Below are 22,242 nucleotides of genomic sequence, written 5' to 3' on the forward strand. Positions count from 1 at the left end.
GACCCAATGTTTGTGTTTGTATTTAAAACATAAGTCCCAGAGGCTGTGTTTTCTGTGTTTACTTGCCTAAAAGCACTATTGCTAACTGGGAACTAATGAAATGGGATATTTTATTTGAAGGTTGATTTTAAACTTGGATATAAAACATATTTTAAAATATATTTAAAATGCAATTTTAAAAATTTGGCTTTAAAAAGTGGATATTGGAAACTTTCAAGCATATGGAGTGTGTATTCATTGACTTAGTTGATACTTCTTAACGTAACAAAATATATTGTAGCTTTTGACTTAAACCCAATTCAGCACGGTTACTAGTGTGAATTGTGTTCATCTCTAAATAGTCACCTGGAATTTTAAAGTGACATAAATCTCTACTTAGTTTACAATGTTCTTAATGTCTCATCACTCCAAATATTTATGCTTGCCAAAATTAGCAAGGATTGAATCTTGCTTGAAGGATTGAACACAACAAAACTTCCTGTCTGTTTATTCTAATATCTGTTAATATTACCAGGGTAATAAGTTTTGGGGACTGCAGGTTTGCTGGAGAGCTTCCATATATTTTTTTACCTCTCTGCAGTTAATTGTCAAACCAGTCTCAGTATTTTGTATTTCCCAGGTGTGTGTACCCTTTACTCAGACCAGTCCACAGGTCATTAGGCAGGGGATAGATGGTATATGTCTGTGTGTGCTTTTTTAGTCAGAAATTTATTGATGGCAGATTTATTTCTGGAGTATTATTTAAGTCATGGCATATTATCTAAGTTTTCCTGTTTAGTTAAAAAGAAGATGAAGGTATTTATATATTTAATCTGTGACTTGATTTTTTTCCCAGGTGCGAGCCCCTATGGTTAATCCAACATTAGGTGTTCATGAAGCTGACCTTTTAAAGACATCGGGAACACTGATTAGTTTTATTTACCCAGCCCAAAATCCAGAGTTGCTAAATAAACTTTCCCAAAGAAAAACTACAGTTCTGGCAATGGACCAGGTTCCAAGAGTTACAATTGCTCAGGGATATGATGCACTAAGCTCCATGGCCAACATTGCAGGGTAGGTTCTTTTCCATTTCAATTGAGCAAAAGCACAATGGTGCTACAGAAACCTTCACACTGTAGCTCTTCTCTTTTACAGTGATTTTACTTGTAATTGTTGTTGTAGATTGCAGCCTTTTGAGAGTGCATTTAAATTATTTTTGACTCTTTTTACTGTTTTACAGTAATTAGATAGGAAATGAACTGTATTATATATTCCTTTTTAATCTTATTGAATAGAAGAGTAGTAATGTTTCCATCCACCAAAGCAAATAGCTGTCAGATTATTTGTATGAGGAACACACTATATTTCATATGTGTGTGTGTGTATGTGTATATATTAGGTTGAAGTTACTGTTTTCATGGGTCAAAAATGGTTGAATAGTGACAATTTCATGTGGTTAAATTAATATGCATATATTAGTGGATTTACCATCTTAATTAGGTTTTGCTTAGGTAAATTTATAAAATATTTAAAGAATAGGAAAAAGGTCTGGACTAGAGGAAGTTTCATCTGATGTCAAAACCCATATTGATAACTGAGGGCTATGTTTTCTACTTTTAAGGTCAAGATGGTAATACACTTCATTTGCCCAATAGCACCAATACATTCTCTGTTGATTGCCTGGCGTACTATGTTGAGAAGGATTCTAAGGCCCATTCTGCTTGGAGGAATGTGGCTATGATTGAGTAATCATGCCTGCTATGGGTGAGGGACAGGAATAGCTGCATGAACGCAGTGTACTGCTGACTTTGCCTTAAAGGGTGGGAACAATCTGGAAATGGGATAATGCTTATGAAGCAACTTCTCTAAGAAACTAATTAAATAAGATTTTAAGCATGAAAACTATTAGTAGTTGACAATTTGCTAATATTAATGAGGCACAAAGAAAATCTTTTTAAAAAAACTGCATAAAAGGCACTAACATGACTAACATGAATAAAGCCTTTTATAGCCTGACACATAAGCAGAAAGTTTTCTTAGGTTTTATATTTTAGCATAGGAAATATGTCATAGATTCTACTTTGTGTTTTTAGCTGCAACCTTTTAAATTTATTTAGCCTAATGTGACTTAAAATTTTATCTAGAAAATGTATAATGTTAACTTTTAAGGGTGCTGTTGATTCTGAAATGCACTTATGTGAAAGAATATTAAAACCAGTCACTCTAGATCAAGTGGTTTTAGCTGTTGCATCTTTTGAGCAAATGAAATATTATGAGACAATATAAATAAATCCAATAAGAGCTGAGTAGTTTTGGGTACACTGAGTATGACAGGATTGTGTAGAAACATTCCTACTCTCCATCTCATCCGCTATGGTCCCAGATTTGTCTGAAGTTTAAACCTTCAGGGACCCAGGTATCACAATTTGAGGAATCACTGTTTTATGTCCTGAGCTGATATGTGCAGAGAGCATAGTGTAAAAGGAATAATCTAGTATACATATCCATACAATGTATGATAAATCATTATCTGTCTCATTCATACACACAGCCATATTACAGTGAAGATGTGCTGCTTCCACTTCATTCCTGTTCATTCTGAACTTTTTTGCTGTCATGAAGAAAATGTCCAATTTATTAACTTTTTTCACTATAGATGTTTTCTTGTACATTTCCTGTGTAATCAACCTCCTTTTGTGATTTATTTTTCAGAATAGCAACTGAATCTTTTAGAGCATTAATTCCACAATTAATTTCTTACAGTGGCCTTTTAATCTTTGTCATATTTGCCCATTAAAAATTGCTGTCACTTGAATTCAGAAGAGCAACAGATAACATAATCTCTAAAGTATTATTTTTTGCTCCAGTATGATTAACTTAATATTGGAGACTTTATATGTTTTTGCATCACTTATTATATTAAGTATTATTATGTAAAAATATGATCAGGGAGAAGATTTTCTTGTCACGTAGCAGGGGAGTTTTAATAGTTGCTTTTTAATATTGAGCCAGTGTATATATTACCAAGTAAGAATGCAAAAGTGCCTTTTACATATAAAATAGTATGAAAATTATTTGATTTATTAAATAGTTTGTTTCTTTGGCTAAAACACTTAATATTCACTGAGCATTTTCTATGTGACAGGCTTTATGCCAAGTGTTTCACCTGCATTATCTCATTTAGTCCTCACGACCCTAAAAGATAGATGCTTTTTGTCCTCACTTTATAGATGAGGAAACCAAGGTTTAGAAAATTTTAAAAATTTGCCCAAGATCACAAAGGTAATCAGTCAGTATATCTGAAAATCCCATACTTTGAAACATTAGAGATCAAGGGAAGTGTTTCTTCTGTTCTCCGAGGTTGGAATCTTATTATGTACAAGCCTATGGATGACCTAATTTTTTTTTATTTTAAAGATTTTCCCCCCATTACCTAAGCACTACCTAGTCATCAAAGAAGATTTGGACAATATAGTAAAGTAAGTGTGAAGGATGTATAGTCCTAGCACCCAAAGAAAACCATTGTTAGTATTTTCCTATCTTTCATTCATTACATTTTCTATTATGTTCTACAGTACTTGTTATGAAGAGGGTGGGTGCATAATGGATAAGAGAGTGCCTCTGTAGGCAGGCTACCTGTGTTAGACTTCTGGCTCTACCATTTCCTAGCTGAGTGACCTTGGGCAAGTCTCTCATTCTGTATCTCAGTTTTCTCACCTATGGGATGAAGATACTAATTGTACCTATCCATAGGCTTGTTGTGAAAATTAAAGGAGCAAGTATATATACAACACTTAGAACTGTTTTTGACACATAGTACATACTATATAAATATTAGTGATTATTCTTTGACAAAACTTCATTGATAACTTGTGATGATATGTGAGTCTGAGATCTCTCCTTTTATGGATTTATTTATTTATTTATTTATTTATTTTTAAAGTTATAAGGCTGTTGTCCTAGCAGCAAATCATTTTGGACGTTTTTTTACTGGTCAGATCACAGCTGCTGGAAAAGTTCCTCCAGCTAAGGTAGGTACAACTTTTAATGTTTCTTTATAATATACATTGATTAAAGGAAAGGGGATGTATAGTCTCAAAATATAGTTATTTAAAAATTTTTATATGTTAACCTCACATTGATGACTTTTTGGTGTGTATAAATATTTCATGAAGCCTCAAAACTTAATGTTTAAGATTGCTAGAAAAAAATGAACTTTGACTTTCTGAAAGTTCTAGTCTTTTCTGTTTTTTAACTTACTAATTTGAATTTTTAAAAGAATTTTGGATAACTTGTCCTCTGTAGCCTATATATTATTAATTTTTTAAAACAAATCTTCAAGATACCATTCTGAAGTTTCTGGGTTTCTCAATTTTTGCAACATTTTGGCACATATACAAGGTATTTTTGGTTTCTTTACTTCTTGCCAATTTTTGGATCAAGAAGACAGGAAATGGGAGGTGGTGTAATCAGGGTATTTGGCGGAGAGAAAGGGTGCCAGTTTCTTTAATCCACACTGACAGCAGAAAGGAGCAGTTAATGATGAGAGGTGACGATGGCTTGCTGAAAGAATAGGAGGTCATATTGTGATCCTTCAATCCTATGTACACTCAGTAACAATGGAAATCCTGAGGCTAGGTGTCTTAGTCCATTTTGTGTTACTAAAAGAGAATACCTAAGACTGAGTAATTTATTTTAAAAAAGAGGTTTATTTGGCTCATAATTCTGGTAGTTGGAAAGTTCAAGATTTGGCAGCTGCATCTGGTGAGGGCCTCAAGGCTGCTTCAACTCATGGTGGACAGTGTAAAGGGAGCAGGCGTGTGCAAAAAAGATCTCATGGTGAGAGAGGAATCGAGAGAGAAACCGAAGGAGCTTGGCTCTTCTATCAACCCACAGAGTGAGAACTCAGCCCCCCACTCCCAGGGAGGGCATTAATCTGTTCATGAGAGATCCACTCCCATGACCCAAACACCTCCCACTAGGCCCCACCTCCTAATATTGCCACATTTGGGATCAAATGTCAACATGAGTTTTCATTGGAACAAAGCACATCCAAACCATAGCACTAGGTACAGGAAACTTGACTTTAAATGTGGTCATTTACCTACCTGTAGGGTACAGGTTTACTGGTGCTTCCTGCTCTTAAGTACTTTCTTATATAAGCCCAGAGTTCTCACACAAAATAAATCTGGAAAACAATTAACACAAAAGCTGATAGCAGCTTTGAGAAATTATATTGTTTTGAAAAACAGGTGAAAAAAATGCGGTTTAAGTGGAGGCCAGAATACTTAGCAAGAAAGTGTGAGCAAACAACGCAGATGTGAGATGTACAATGATTAAATTTTGACTTTCTCGGGATCATAAAAATATGTCTGGCACGCATAGTGGCCAGAAGTTCGATGCTGTTCTTAAATTGACTGAATGCTTTGATGCACGAGTCTACTTTGGTTATAATCTTTCTAGATATATGTGGAAGTTGAGAGAAAAGCTGTGAATAAAAGATATTAAAAAGTGAAACAAAAGACAAGATGCTTAAACAAAAGAGAATGAGCCTTTAAAAGGTGGAGTGACTATCTTTACTGAAAATTTAAATTGCAGCTTAAGGGACTTTGGTTACATGACAGAAATAGTTTTCTGAAATTGAAGGCACTGGTACAGCTCATTAAGGTGGGTTGCATAATACAGTCTTTTATTTGGATTTCCTTTAAACATGGAGGGTTCTTACCTGCTAAAACAAGTTTGTTCAAGCCACAGCCTGTGGGCCACGTGTGGCCCAGGATGGTTTTGAGTGTGGCCCAACACAAATTTGTAAACTTTCTTAAAACATTATGTGATTTTTGTTGCCATTTTATTTTTTTGGCTCATCAGCAATCGTTGGTGTTAGCTAGTGTATTTTATATGTGGCCCAAGACAATGATATGTGAGGCATTGTTCAAGGAGCTGGGGATATGGCGTGAACAAGACAAAATCCCTGCTGCACAAAACTTACACTCCAGTAGGGGTCACAGTGAGGAGACAAAAGATCAAATGAATGCCTGAAGTAATTTTATTTTTTTATTATTATTATTATTTTTGACTGGGTTTTTTTTTGGAGGCAGGTTCTCATTCTGCCTGGAGTTTTCACTCCAGGCTGATCTGGAACTCCTGAGCTCAAACAATCTTCCTGTCTTGGCCTCCCAAAATTTTGGGATTACAGGCATGAGCCACTGCACCCGGGCATGAGATAATTTCACACAGGAAAAAATGAACTGTATGATATGACAGTAATGGGCACAGGTCACTTTAGTAGAGTGATGGGGAAGCTTCGTCTGATCTTTGAGCTGAGATTTGAAGCATGGAAGAGGGAAACAAGAATTTAAGGATTCCAAGCATTTAGGATTCCAGTATTTAGGTTCTGGAAAAATAAAGAAGACCGTTGGTCTTGGAGTGTGGTGAACAAGATGAGTGATCTGAGATGATGTCGGAAAGGAAGGTCTAGGCTGGATCTTGTGGGGCCTCTCTTCTAGGTCATGTTATAGACTTTGGATTCTCCTGCAGGTGAGGGAAATGTTTGGTTTAGTATTTAAAAAAATCATGTGGCTGTTCTGTGGGGGAATGGATAGTATGGTGAAGGCAATATCTGTTAGCAATTGGTTATACCTGGGAAGATGGCAGCACCAGAAATGTAGAGAAAGGTGAAGGATTTTATCTGGATTAGGGGAGATCTTTGGGAGTTAAAACCAGTAGTACTTGTTGATGAATTGGAAATGGAAATATATGTAAAGGGAGGAGTTGACAAATTCCCCATTTTGGCTTAAACAATTGTGCACAGTTACTGCCTTTACTCAGATGGGGAAGGCCAGAGGAGGAGCAAGTTATATGAGTGAACACAAACAATGTTCCTAAAGTTATTTCCTTTCTCCTGCCCTTTCCCATACTATTTCTTTTTTTTTCTTTTTAGGTTTTTATTTCTTATTTTTTAATAGAGACAGGATCTCAGTATGTTGCTCAGACTGGTCTTGAACTCCAAAGCTCAAGGGATCCTCCCGTCTCGGCCTCCCAAAGTGCTGGGATCACAGGCCTGAGCCACCTGCCTGGCCCCATACTATTTCTTGAGCATATGCCTACAGTGTAACAGTTAGCAGTAAGTGCTTCAGTTAGATTCCATTGTTTAATGTAACAACAGTCTGAGAAGGCACTTTGATTGCTGTATTGCAGATGATAAGCAGCTTGCCCAAGATCACCCAGAACAAGTTAGTAACAGAGTCAGGATTTTGACCTAAGCTTTCTGACTCTTATTTTCTGTGTCTTTTTCTTTACTCTATGCTTTAGAAAGAAAAAGTAAATTTCTATAGTAAGATCTGCTCTTTTTGTGCGATTCTGTTTTTTAATGTATGGGTTTTTTGTTGTTGTTGTTGTTGTTGTTATGTCTTGGTTCAGGATAACTTGGCCAAGTCCTGTGACTTTTACTTACTTTTCTTTACTCTTTCTTTCTTGCTTTCTCGCTTTCTTGCTTTCTCTCTCTTTCTTTCTCTCTTTCTCTCTCTCCTCTCTTTCTCTCTCTCTTTCTTTCAGTGGCGATGGAGCTTCTGTGTGGAAGAGGTTGGTGCTTTGGAGCCTAGAGCCTGCTTATTCCCTCTGGTCACTCTTTGCCCTCTTTCCTATAGACTTCCCCCTGTCCCCAAACACAGCATCATTATCAAGATCAATTCCCGTGACTTTTGAGACACTGCCCAGAGCTCACTGATGCACAGTCTGACTAGCCTAGTCTTTGTAAAGGCAGAAGGACATGTGGGCATGATGGGTGGGTGTCAATTTGTAAGCTTCACTGATTCTGTGGTTGGCATTGTTTTTTACAGAAACAAAGTGTTGCTTTCAATTGACTGTTTATGGGATATATAACAGGACTTTACTCTGGAAGGCCCATTCCAGACTGGAGACAATATTGTTCTTACTTTGTTTCTTAGAAGGCGGGGGAGACTCTTGTTTCTGAGGAATTCTTTGGTTCTCTTGTTGCTGATCCTTCATGATTAGGGACATTAGTTTCATTGCCTCAGACTTAGGGAGAGTTGCTCAAAATGGTTCAGAATTGTGGTTGCTCATCAGCTGTTCCTTTCAGAAGCATTTTGGCTCAAAATAGAGGTTGGGGTAGATGTTTCACCCATGTTGTACCCATCTTTGAAATGTATTTTGATGTTTGATGAACAAAGAAAAACCTTATAATTTGGTAGAGTAAAGGTAGTTAGATTGCCACACTGGGACTTTTAGTAGAAGAAACTTTTAGACAGTGGAAAAGAATCTCTTAATCTTCAACATATGTAATGCTGATCATGCTTAGGTTGCTTTTACATGGATATGCTGATTATTAGGCTATTTTTAGTGAATTGTTGTTGGCCTTTGCTAGCAGTTGTTTCTTTCATAAAATTTTAAGATCAGTGGTGGTTCAGTTAAAGAATAGTCTATGTGCTCCATACAGTTACTAAGGTCTGATCATCATCACTATCAGCACCGCCATTTATTGATGCTAAACTTATACTAGGCACCAATAATTGTTAGCCGATGATTTTTCATTATTAGTTGATAATGAGCCTTAATACATAACTGGGTCTATCTTCTTTTCTAGATTCTGATAGTTGGTGGTGGTGTTGCTGGGCTTGCTTCTGCAGGCGCAGCAAAGTCGATGGGTGCAATCGTTCGAGGATTTGACACAAGGTGAGTGCTTTACTAGTGACTGATGTTAAGGTAAAAACAGTTTGTTTCAGGGGCATATTACACTTTCCTTAAAACTTATAAACTGAAGTAGCACACTGTAACTCGTCTATAAGCTCTTTCCATTTAAAAATGTTTCCACTTTTTAAAAGTTAATGCAAAGTGAAAATGTATTACTTAAACTAACAACTCACAACTCTGTTTTCTTTGGTGGATTGACAGTGGGACCAGAATTCTTTCTATCCTGAGTTTCTAACATGTTGCTTTACCTATTTCTGTTCAGAGTGCTTTTAGGGCATGAACTAGTTAGGGCATGAACAAAGATGTTTGTGAATCTGAAGAAAGAGTAAAATAGCAGTCTGAGTGGGGGCATGCCCTACCTTGAATGGATAGAAGCAAATAAAGCTGACTGGCACTTCACCTGACTAGCAACACATGAATTATTATTACTGCATTATTTATGCTTCCTGTGTTTTATGTTAAGATAGAGCTGCATATATTTTTCTGATAATTTTTGAGCCCCTGGGTGAAAGTACTTGATTTATAAAGAAATACACTGTGTATTTCTTTAACGCAGACATATACACATTTTCCTAGATTGTCTTTAAAGAGAAGTTTGATTAAAATTCTTCTTCATTTCAGAAGACACTAGACACTGGATTTTATTAAATGTCAGTTGAGTACGGTTAATATGTGTTTTAATAATTTTTGAGGTTGAAAAATGTAGTTATTTATTATCAGCTGAGGGTACTGGAGGAATAATACTACTGTTAATCTTGAATACAGAATGATGAAAAAGGAAAAGAAAGCAACCATTCAAAGTTGGAAGAATGTGACTTTTCAGAGTAGACAATGTTCCATAGAATATAGTTAATAGTCTTTATCTAGAGTTAAAGTGATATACTGATAAAAAGCTGTCCTGCTGAAATGAGAAAATAAGTCATTTCCAAAGTAACCAGGACACAAACCAAGCATAGCTAGAGTTAAGCATGCCATTGATCCTGTCATTTTATTTTTACTGTTTGTTGATGTGAAGTTTTCTCAAGACCTCCAAGCCAGTAGAAAGCAGGTTAAGTTTTCATTGTAGTGGACAGTAGTATTAAAATGGAAATGTATGTATTTGACCTAAAGGTGATTTGAAACTTGGTGGTTGGTGAACTACTGAGAATTTAGTATATTGATGTCATTTTTTAGATTGTATACAGAATCAACAGCTAGAATATGGCTGTTGCTTATATTAGAAAAATACAAAAACTCAATCTTTCTTTATAATTTATTAAGTTCGTTATACAGGTATCTCAAGTATATAATGAAGAAAGATATGACTGAAGTGATTTAATACTTTTCTAAGAATTATAGCTCATTAGTTACTCTAGTCACTATTTTGAGATGGGGTTGGTTTCATATTATAAATATGAAATCCAAAACATACTTGATTTTAAATTCTTGTTGGAAGATTGAATGGTATGTATTTTCAGTTAAATATCCTAAAAACTTACAGACAGCTCATTGCCCAATGGTATTTAAATGGTCTGACTTTTGAATTCTTTCGAACAATAACTAGAAGATACTCCTCTTAGCAATAGTGATTATCTTGCCTAATGGCTGTATCACAAAGTTTAAATATATAAAAACCTTGCTTTCTTTCCTGTCATAAAATAGTACATAATTATTCTTCCAATTCAGAAAAATATGAAAAAGCACAAGAACAGAAAATAAAATACCCTAAAGTCTCACTGCCTAGTGGTAATTATTTTCATGTGTTCACTCTTCTATACATTAATTAAAAATGTAATTTTACTGTTCCATTTATCTTTTTTCAATTAACAGTAGACCATGAAGATCTTTCCTTACATATTAATGTTTTTAATGGCTGCGGAAGATTCCAGTGTATAGAAGTACAGCAGTTTATTTAACTAGGCCTCTATAAATGGACATTTTTTGCTATATTTACACAATACTCTGTAGGTCAATATACACTTACATGTACATACAGTAAGCCCTGTATCCATGTTCTATTATCTGTGGGTTCAACCAGATCAAAAATATTCAGAAAACATGTTTGTGTTTGTACTGAGCTAGAACCAATTTCATTTTTCTTGTCATTATTCTCTAAACAATATAACAACTATTTATATAACATTTACATTTGTTAGGCATTATAAATAATCTAGAGATGATTTAAGTTATTTGGGAAGATGTATGTAGGCTATGGGAAGATGTATGTAGGCTGTGTGCAAATACTACACTGTCTTTTATAAGGGGCTTGATCATCCGTGGATTTTGATATCTGAGTGGGGTCATGGAACCAATTCCCGAGATAAATTCCTTAGATAAATTCTAAGGAAATATTGGAGTCAAAAGATATACACATTTTAAATGCTAATATGTTATAATATTTTTAAATGATGAGATTATTTTATGGGCAAAGGTATAACAACAAAGATTTAAAAATAACATATTTCTAATGATGTGAATTCATTATTGAAAAATACAGAGAAACATAAGGATGAAAGTGAAAATACTTTTTATAATTCTATCAGCCAGATATAATTGCTAGTGATATTTTGGTATAATTTCTGATAGATTTTTTATATATATATATATAACTTTTGAACAAAATTTGGATTATTTTATATACATATATGTATGTGTGCATATATATATGTGTATATGTATGTGTGTGTACATACACACATATTGGCTTAAACCATAAGAAAATGTATTATTTCTTCTAACTGAGAATCCAGGGGAATGACTTCCTTTTCACATTAGAGTGAGATGCTTCTCGGTGCTATCAAGGACCAGTTTCTATCACTCCTCTTTGCTGTCCTTGGCTTTGGCTTCCTCCTAAGGCTGATTCGGTTGCAACTTTACCTCCAGGGGGCAATCTGGGCTACCAGATTCCTTGCTCAAGCCAGCAGAGGGAGAACCTCTTGCTCAACCGTGGACTGTATGTCCTACCCTTTGTGCATACTCTTGAACATGATGGTTGCTAGGAATTTATTGGCTCAGATCATGGTTTCCCAAACTTTCGTGATGACAAGGATGAACTGCAGCTCTTGCTAAAAATAATATAGCGTCTGGCCTGCTTGCTGGAGATTATAATTCAGTGGGTCTGGGAAGGGACCTGGGAATTTGAACTTTTAACAAGTACCCTAATTGATTATTGTCATTAGGTGGGTTTGGGATTTACCACAGTGGAATGGATATTGATGAGTTACACGCATGTCCACCACAGAGCTGAGGTCTGTGTTGGTTCTGGTTTTCCAACCAGGAGACAGTACTTGGGTAGGATTTATTTATTTATTTAAAACTGAATTTATTTTTATAAAATTTAAATGTGTTGGCGTTTCACATTTTACCCTTGACTACTATTTATAGGTTATTTTTTGCAAATACAATTTAATGAGGACAGGGTAGGGGGCAAAAAAGTCACTTTATTAGAATAATTTTACATGTAGAGTTATTTTTGTGGGAAAAGTCTCTAATAAGAACAAATTCAGAATATTTTCAAGTGAAAAACCTCATCTTGAATGATTTGAATGATATCAAATCCTGATATATATCAGATATCACATCATCATCCACACCTGGGTCATAAGGAACACAATTGATTACTGGAGTTGGCAATTGTGAAATGCTTTTGCAACTTAACTAAGTAGAAGTTGGAATTCTAAGTAGTTTTTTTTCTTTCAGAAAAGAATATTCTCTTAAATATGTTACTTGCCTTTAGAAAAAAATTTGAAACAGTGAAGTATGACATCAAAGGGACTGTTGATTTTTGAATATATAGTTTGTTGTTCTTAAAAAGGTAGATATAAATGATGATCTTGACTTCTTTATTAGGGCCTGAAATAACTACTCTTTCCACTTTAACAATCACCCTAGAGCTGCAGCTTTGGAACAGTTCAAGTCTCTTGGTGCTGAGCCCTTGGAGGTGGACTTGAAGGAATCTGGTGAGGGACAAGGAGGATATGCAAAAGAGATGTCCAAAGAGTTCATTGAAGCTGAAATGAAACTCTTTGCTCAACAATGCAAGGAGGTAGACATCCTTATCAGCACAGCACTTATTCCAGGTATGCCATTAAGTAAATGGTTATTTTAAAAGCATTTTTACTTTTATTTTTTTAATAGCAAGAGTGAATGATTGCTTAACATTTGAATTTCTTTAAGGAAGGATCTAGTACTTTCTATTATAAAAGTACTAGAAAATGAAAAAACATATGACAAAATTCATAGTCATTAATAATTTTCTTCGAGTATTTTTTCTGTGAAATTTTTTAAATTTTTTTTTGAAATGGAGTCTTGTTCTTATTGCCCAGGCTGGAGTGCAGTGGCATGGTCTCGGCTCACTGCAACCTCTGTCTCCTGGGTTCAAGTGATTCTCCTACCTCAGCCTCCCAAGTAGCTGGGATTACAGGCATCCACTACCATGTCTGGTTAATTTTTGTGTTTTTAGTAGAGTTGGGGTTTTGCCATGTTGGCCTGGCTGGTCTCGAGCTCTTGACCTCAGGTGATCCGCCTGCCTTGGTCTTCCAAAGTGCTGCGATTACAGGCGTGAGCCACCGCGCCTAGCCCTTTTGTGAGTTTTTATGTAAGTTCATAGATTATACTGTATGTACAATTTTTTTTTCCAGAGAATAAAACACTATTTATTTAGAAAAGATTGTTATTATTATTATTTTCTCTGCAACTTAAAAAACTTCAATAGCTTTTGGGGAGCAGGTGGTGTTTGGTTGCATGGAAAAGTTCTTTAGTGGTGATTTCTGAGATTTTGGTGCACCCGTCACCTAAGCGGTGTACACTGTACACAATGTTTAGTCTTTTATCCCTCAACCCCCTTCCACTCTTAACCCCTGAGTCCCCAAAGCCCATTATATCATTCTTATATCTTTGTGTCCTCATAACTTAGCTTCCACTTTTAACAGTATTTAGTTTTTAATTCCTGAGTTACTTCACTTAGAATAATGGTCTCCACCTCCATCCAAGTTGCTGTGAATGCCATTATTTTGTTCCTTTTTATGGCTGAGTGCTATTCCATGGTGTGTGTGTATATGTATATGTATGTTTATCTACTCGTTGATTGATGGGCATTTAGGCTGGTTTCATATTTTTGCAACTGCAAATTGTGCTGCTATAAACATGAGTATGCAAATGTCTTTTCTATATAATGACTTCTTTTCCTCTGGGTAGATACCCAGTAGTGAGACTGCTGAATCAAATGGTAGTTCTACTTTAGTTCTTTAAGGAATCTCCATGCTGCTTTCCACAGTGGTTGTACTAGTTTACATTCCCACCAGCAATGTAAGTGTTCCCTTTTCACTACATCCATGCCAACATCTGTTATTTTTTGATTTTTAAATTATGGCCATTTTTGCAGGAGTAAGGTGGTATCTTGTAGTTTTGATTTGCATTTCCATGATCATTAGTGATGTTGAGCATTTTTTTCATATGTTTGTTGGCCATTTGTATATCTTCTTTTGAGAATTGTCTATTCATGTCCTTTGTCCACTTTTTGATGGGATTATTTATTTTTTTGCTGATTTGTTTGAGTTCCTTTTAGATTCTGGATATTAGTGATTTGTCAGATACATAGTTTGTGAAAATTTTCTCCTATCATGGCTTGTATGTTTACTCCGACTTATTTCTTTTGCGGTGCAGAAGCTTTTTAGTTAAACTAAGTGCCATCTATTTATCTTGGTTTTTGTTACATTTGCTTTTGGGTTCTTGTTCATGAACTTTTTACCCAAGCCAGTGTCCAGAAGAGTTTTTCTGATGTTATGTTCTAGAATTTTTATGGTTTCAGGTCTTAGATTTAAGTCTTTGATCCATCTTTGAGTTGATTTTTGTGTAAGATGAGGGATGAGGATCCAGCTTCATTCTTCTGCATGTGGCTTGCCAATTATCCCAGCACCATTTGTTGATGTATGTACAGTATTATATTCATAAGCAGGTTCCTCTGCTCAAACCCTTGATAAATTGATTGTTAATTTATTTACATTTTCTTTGTTAAGATACTACCTTCTCCTTGTAGGAAATTCAAACAGTAGTGATAAATAAGAAAAAAAAATCCAGATCATTTGAAATTCTACCAGAGAGATGACTGTTATGAATATTTTGATCTTTTTTTCCATATATGTGTGAGAGAGAGATAGGGGACTTTGTATGTATATGTATTTATGGAATTTTCAGTGTATATTTTTACTTATGGAAATGACCCTTTGTCAGTTTTAAATTATTTCATTTGACATGTTTTCAGCCAAATTGTGAGCTTTTTGATGGTAGGAATTACTTTCTAGTCCCTTTACAAATCTTCTTCTAAAGAGTATTTTGTACTCAGTACATGACTGATGTCAAACCAATAAGTGTTTATTAATCAGTAAGCAGTAGCTTGATCTAGCAAGATTTGGGCATGAGCAAACTGTCCATGTTTTATAGTCTCACCTCTTCTCTTCACCTATCCTTTCCTTTTGTTATTGAATAATGAACACCATGCTGATTCTAATTTTTTCCTTTCTGAAAGAAAGTGGACCACATAATGAGAGCTTAAAGGGTTCCTGGTTGCTTATGTTAGATCCTAGTGAAGGAGCCTCACTTTCTCTGAGGTACTGTGGATTATTAGAATTTGCTTTGTCATTAGGCTATGAAAGAGGAGAAGCTCTCCTCCAGTACCTTCCCCTACAACAAAAAACCTGGTTAATATAGACCTAAGGACAATGAATTGATTGGCATCAGATCTGTGAGCTTGTGGGGGAAAACAAGCCTCCCAAGTGTGTTTTTCTTTCTGTCCTCTGTTAACCCAGGTGATAGGTGAGCCGGTCTCTCCAGATACCTGCGTCCCCGCAGAGCGGCTAGATGAAGCAGACAGGCAGGAGGCTGATATGGGGTCTCGGCAGGGCTCAGGCAATGGGAGCATCTGTAATTGTAGAAATGAGGCCTGTGGTTGGCTCCGGGAGATGCATACAGATCAAACCCTGGACCCAGGGTAGTTGTGAAATCTGTCAGTGAAGACATAACTCATGCACAAACAGTGTCAGGAGAGCACTTCAGGATTCATCCTTTTCTTGTGTGGCAGTGGCTCCTGGCTCAGCTGTTTCACAGGTGGTTCTGAGGAAGGAATGGGGTGACATATGCTGCAGCCACCATCTGACCTCTGAGAAGCAGCTGCGCATTGTGGGGGAAGTTATGAGAGGATTAGATGTAACAAGTGGCCAGTAGAGGGTGCTAAAACATTTACTCATGGAGTAAGCCATGTGGCTAGGAAGCTAGTTTTATTTAGTCAACTCATACTTTAAAGAACTAGGGATAATTCGAATAGAGTATATAGATTTATTATTGATTACAGAGCTAGATGTCAGTGATAGTACTCAAGATTTATTTTAGAAACACGTACTGACTTTCAGGGCCTTTCCCTGTCCCCATAGTATTTTATTTTTTATAAGTAGTTTATAGTTAGTGTACTTTAGTAAAAGGTCAGACTGTATGACAATCTTGAAGTCTAGTTGAAGAAGTTTTATTAATCTGTTCCACTAAGCCTTTCTTGTTTTCTGAAGCCATGATCTTCACATTAAACTTGTAGAAAGTCCTTGATCAGTACCTCAGTTCAGAGCTCACCCTCAAAAGGCCGGCTGAAAAGGGCCTTTACTTTTTTTTGAAACAAAAAAAAGAAGAAAGAAAAAAGAGAATTGGAATATTATATGGGAAAAGGTGATTTTTCTACAGATCTTTCCTATCTCTGGGGCACTGAAAACAGAAAACGTGAGCATTTAACAAAAATGACTGAAAGAGTACATGAAGGTAAAAATGCCCACACAACAGTGTCCTTGGCATTATACCTTTACTGCTTTATGTCCTGAGCCTTTGCCTGGGTGCCCTGATGGTGTAGCTGACTCTTGAATGACCCTCAGAGCAGAAATTGTTCTGAAGTTTTCCTTGAGTGGATTCAAAGGGGATTAAGTCAAATGTCAGAAATTCTCTAAGCTAAGATTTATAGACTGAGATCCCTGGAAGGCTGGACTGAAGACCTGGCATGGATAAGAATGTTGAGAGGCAGACATAGGTAAGTAACTAGTTTCAGGGAGCAACTTTACGGAGTTAGTACATTTTTATTGTGCTAGGTATATGTCACTTGGTGGTCTTGAAAAAACAATGAACTTGTACTTACATAGATTATGTGTGGAATGAGATAGTTCTGTAGCTAGCTAGTTGTTATGCTGCCTGATATCTTATACCATCATCTCACCCCCCTATTGGGTTGAGTGATGGATTAAAGGTGAGAATTTCACTTAATGCAGGTAACTTGAGGATGGGGCCAAGCTGACAGCCCCACTTTGTGGTGCTGTGCACATAAAGGAAAGCTCTCTACTTTCCTGTACAGCTCATTGACCTTTGGGGCAGCCCAAAGTAAGGCAGCCCTGCTCTCTGGTAATGTTCAGGCTGTGCCCATAATCTTTTCTGCTAAGCCTTTTGAGACACAAGATTTTTTAACATCCTTAATGATCTGAAACCCTTTTAGAGAGACTTGTCATAGACATAGAATAGTTAATCAGGAAGGGACTGAATCAGGTTAAAAATCTGATAAGTACATTGGGGAGGGGAGTATGGTATGGGGTGAGAAGGAATCATGGTGGTTTTGCACTGACTGTGTCCTAGGCAAATTTCACCTAAGTTCCAATGAGAGTGAAGAGAACTATGGAGCACATGCTAAGTTTAACCTGACAGAAACCAACTTTTCCATTTGAAATCTTTCTGGTGGCCTCTTAATTAAAAAATCATGAGCATCTTAAAGTCCTGTAGCTTCCCAGCTATAGGTCTAGTCCTTATTAATTTAGGGGAACCATAGCTGTTCTAAGGCCTGGATTTTTAGCAATGATGACAGTAGCTTGGGCGACTTGGGTTCCCAGCATCATTATATGAAGCAAACCATCTAAACTGAACAGAGTTGGATGATAGTCTCCCACTCCCCAATTACCTGTGGTATAAAGTTTGCATTCCTTGAAGGTATTTCTTGGCTTTCATTATCTGGTCCTGATTTAGCTTTTGGGTCTCATGTTAAACTAATATCTTATTCTCTGGGCCTGATTTCAGCCATATTGACTGCTATTATCTCCTCAAATGGGCCAAGATACTTTTTTGCCTTTGCACATATTGCTTCTTCTCTTTGGAATACTATCCTTGCCCTTGCCTGCTTTTTGAAATCCTACTGAACTCAATTACTACATCCTCCACAGTTTCTATTGCCTCCTGCTCAGCAGTAGTGTTCTTTTTTCTTTTTCCTGCACTCAAAGCACTTTGCTTGTTCTTCCTATTACAGCAGTGCTTAGTCCCATCATTCCTCAGTTATCTTGTCTCCCTGTGAGTGCAGCAGGAGTCTTTGATTTATGCCAGTGCTTGGCATAGTGCTTTGTACACAATGGTGGCTTAGCAAAGGTTGCTGAACTAATAATTCTGGATACCTTCTTTAGGTCTTGGTTGGTACAGTTCCTTTCATTTTTTTCAGTGGTATCTACAAATTCTGATAGAACACTCTGTTGGTTCACTTTTGGATAGGAATATTGCAGAGGCTAATTTAAGCCTGGGAACTTAACTTCCTTAAATTATTCAAAACTGGGACACATGCCCATTCTGCAGTTTGAGGTGGTTGGCTAGCTAGACCTCTCAGGAGATAGAATTAGGAAGTAGTGGAATAGCTGTTTGGGAATTAGAAAGTGTCCTGTCAGAGAGGAAGGAACATATGCATTGCTCGATTGTTAATTAAAATACTTTATGCCATATGTACTTGTGTCTCTTTTTAGGCACAATCCAGATTAGGGTGGCCATACTTTTTGTTTTTATCTATACTTGTTAGGATCTATAAAATATACCCCTCAAAGGGTGTGGACTTTTGTGGTAATTTTCCATGTCTCTGGAGAATTGGGTGGGAGGTGTTTTCCTCTAATATACAAGTTCCTTACATGTATGAACCTGAGATGTTGCAGTCTCCTGGAAAATCAACATTTGTTCTCCATCTGTCTTGTTGAATTTATCTTTCATGTGGAGTGGAAATATAGCGCAAAAGAATGACTTTCCATGGTAATTGTTGAAACTTGTGCTTTCAGGCAAGAGAATCATTGATACAAGAATAACTGATACTCTCTAGTTGTGTAATTCCACAAAGAAATATTGTTTTTGATGACTAAAGTTTTTGCCAAAAGTAAGGATTTATTATTCATTCTCTTATTAAACTGTATACATTATGATCACAAAGGACAAAACTATAAGATCAGTGATTCCCAACTCTTTTGGAATTATATTACTTTTTTGTTATCTGATTCATGTTCTGTAATTCTCTCCCTTCAATGTATTTTATGATTATATAGGCTTTTGTAATATTGTTATATAAAGTTTAATTTGTTTTGAGGATATTGAAGACATTTTGAAGAACAGAGAGAAACTTAAGTATTGCAACATCAAGGGTTGGTAACCACAGCCTGTCTACACACCTCTTCATAGCTTTCAATGCAGATAGAGCAACTTGTCCTCAAGTGGAGGATGCCAAAACTGTGACTTTTCCATTGCTGTTTATCAGTCTTGTTCTGAGGGTGTATTTGAGCACACTTTGTGAGTGACTGGGCTAGATTTAGCAAATGTTCTGTTAGGAATAATTTATGGCATAGTTATACTTTGGTTTGGTTTGTTATCTCTCCAAAAGCATGTTGCAATATTGGTATGCATTATGCTTCCTTCCTGGCTTTCCCTGGTTTGTAAAGGATTGGGAGGCTGAGACTGTCTTTGGCAAAGCAGCACAAATAGCATTACTGCTAATGTATTAGTACTTCCCTACCATGTACGTTTCTGTATCTCCTTCCTTACATTTTCCCTATACTTTCTTGTGCTTCAGTATTAGTTAGGGTGGTCTAGCCCTAAATCTATGAGTTTTGCTGTAACAGATTAATCCAGCAATGCGAAATGGCGCCGATGTTACAGAAATTTACATCTTGCTTAGTAATAGGTAGGTTCACACATTGGTGGGCAGCTCTTTTTCATATGGTCATTTGGAGATTCAGGTTATGACAGTGTTGCCATCATCATTATGAGGCTATGAAGGTTGCTCTGGGACTGCCTCTATTTCAGCCAGCCAGAGGGAAAGTGGGATGGAGGAGTGTGCCTGGAAGGTCAGGAAATGGCACACATCACTCCTGCTTTGCATTCTTTTGCTAAGACTTAGTCGCGTGGCCAAACCTAACTGTGAAGGAAGCTGGGAATTGTCTAGCTCTGTGCCCAGGAATAAGAGAACATTGTATTTCTGTGCTAGGGCTGCCATGACAAAATACCACAGACCTAGTGGCTTAACCAACAGAAATTTATTTTCCCAGAGTTCCAGAAGATAGATATATAAGGTCAATGTGTTAGTGGGATTAGTTTCTTCTAAGCCTGTCTCCTTGGCTTGTGGATGGCTGCCCTCTTGCTGTGTCCTCACATGGTCTTTCCTCTGTGTGTGTGCATGCCTGGTTTCTCTTTTTATGCTTCAATTTCCTCTTCTTTTAAGGACACCAGTCAGGTTGTCCTAGGGCCCACCCTAATAGACTCATTTTAATGTAATTACCTCTTTAAAAGCCTTGTCTTTAAATACAGCCATATTCTGAGGTACTGGGGGTTAGGGCGTCAACATAGCAATTTTGCAGTGGCCACAATTCAGCCCATAACAAATGTAGAGTTTTGTGCACAGCTAACAGCCTCTTTCCTCTTCCCTGCTTTGTAATTTAATGTGTTAATGTGTGTTCATTGGAAATCAGGGGAAGGGTCATAGATTTAGAGCCAGATAGAGTAGATTCAAATTCTGGTTCTACTACTTAACAGCTGATTTGTCTCTCTGAATATCAGATTCCTTATCTCTGAAATGTGAATAAAAATTTCTACCTTGCAAAGTTGTTTCGAGGAATGAAGAAAAAACCCTGTGTAGGGCTGGGCATAGAGAACATTATTGTAATTCTTTCTTCCATTGGTGATGCCTCGTCTTCTGGATGGGACTCAGGACTACAAATCTTACTGACTTTTGCAATAAAAATCCAGACATTCTCAAGGATTATGTGGAACATTGAAGATGGTCCCTCATGAATCCACCCATGAAGTTACATAACCAGTATTTATTAGATGGCAATGTGGCATGGGTTTCCCTGTGGAGAAACATGACTTAATTGTTTTTTATCTGAATTTGCTGAAGATATCCATTTTTATTAAGGCTGTTTTCCCAGTTAACCTCATTCTGACCTAAGTTGAACGACATGAGAAAGAAAATAAACAGCACTGTTTCTATTTTTAAAAACACTTTTAAATCCTTTCATATTAACAAAATAATAAAATCAGAATGTGTAATACAATTTTATTGCTTCAATTTTTAAAGGATTTTGGTAGCTAATGTATATCTATACTTATGTTGGAGGGAATTCAAAGAATGCTATAGTTTCTATGAGAATATGTATTTCCTTATTTGTGCTACCATTTAAGTTTGGAGAATTCCTGTAACCCATGAAACCATGGTAAAATCTTGACTAATTTTGCTTTTTATTTATACAGAATTTTGCAGCTCTGAGAGGTGAATTATTCAGTTAATCCTTTCAAAATTTTTATAAACATATTCTTTACTTATGAGGTAAAAGCTTGTTTTTAGGTTTCTTCTTTAAATAGATCTTTAGAGATTTTTCTAATCTGCTAAAATATGCTGTTGACTAATCATATTTCATAAGTATTACATTTAGAAATATCTCAAGGGATCCAATTTGTAAAAGCCAACTATTTGCCAGCCTGACTTTCTGTCTGGTTCTTTATACAAATAATTATGCAGGTAAAGTTTTCCTGTAGTTCCAGGGATAAAGCTCACATACAAAGTACTTTGCTTGACTATTTAAACTTGGGCCAGAATCTCTTTAGGCTCATAAACACAGCTTTCATATCTATGATGAACAGAATAGAGGGGTTGCTGTATGTACTGTGGAGCTGGCTAAATCAGAGACTCATTAGAAAATGGATTAGTGGATTAGATGTTCAGCACTTCCTTGCCATATTCTATATTTTACATAATCTATTATTTTTTATTCTCATATGCATACATATATGTATAAAAACTCTTTTGTTATCATTGGTAACATTTTAAAAGCTTAAGACTCAGTACTTTAACCCCATCAGTGATTTTGAAATGCTAAAAGAGCTTTTGGTATGGATCCGTTAGGATGCCTTTAGCTGCCAGAAACAGAAATTCTAACACAACCTGCCTTAAAGTAGGCAATTTCTTGGGTTCTGTTAACAGAACAAAGTCCAGTTATAGCTGTGGATAAGTGTGGGCTGGGACACCCTGACTGTGCTCCTTCATGCTCTCGTCTCTGAGTTGGCTTCATCCTCAGTGCTGTGCAAAAGGCAGCAACAATTTCAGGCTCCAGTATGTACAACACGATATTTAGAGGAGGAGGTAGTCCAGTGCTGATGGCACCCTCTTGAAGAGCAAAAAGAAGGAAACTTCTTTTTCAGAAATCCTTAGCAAATTTTCCCTCATTTATACTAACCTCGATTGGTTTATGACCATTTCTGAACCAATCC

The 22,242-nt window shown here is 36.4% G+C and overlaps 1 protein-coding gene across 2 annotated transcripts in view; it reads left to right on the plus strand.

The window, feature by feature from the left end:
- NNT (nicotinamide nucleotide transhydrogenase) overlaps window positions 1-22,242 on the plus strand; it is a 111,868-nt gene that overhangs the window by 11,728 nt on the left and 77,898 nt on the right. For both annotated transcript variants that reach the window (XM_011954499.1, XM_011954498.1), the window contains exons 4-7: window positions 836-1,053; window positions 3,923-4,010; window positions 8,582-8,670; window positions 12,559-12,746. In XM_011954499.1, coding sequence (XP_011809889.1) covers window positions 836-1,053; window positions 3,923-4,010; window positions 8,582-8,670; window positions 12,559-12,746 — 583 coding nt within the window. The remainder of the gene's footprint in view (window positions 1-835; window positions 1,054-3,922; window positions 4,011-8,581; window positions 8,671-12,558; window positions 12,747-22,242) is intronic.

The sequence above is a fragment of the Colobus angolensis genome, unplaced genomic scaffold (genome assembly GCF_000951035.1).
Source record: "Colobus angolensis palliatus isolate OR3802 unplaced genomic scaffold, Cang.pa_1.0 Scaffold383, whole genome shotgun sequence".
NCBI lineage: Eukaryota > Metazoa > Chordata > Mammalia > Primates > Cercopithecidae > Colobus > Colobus angolensis.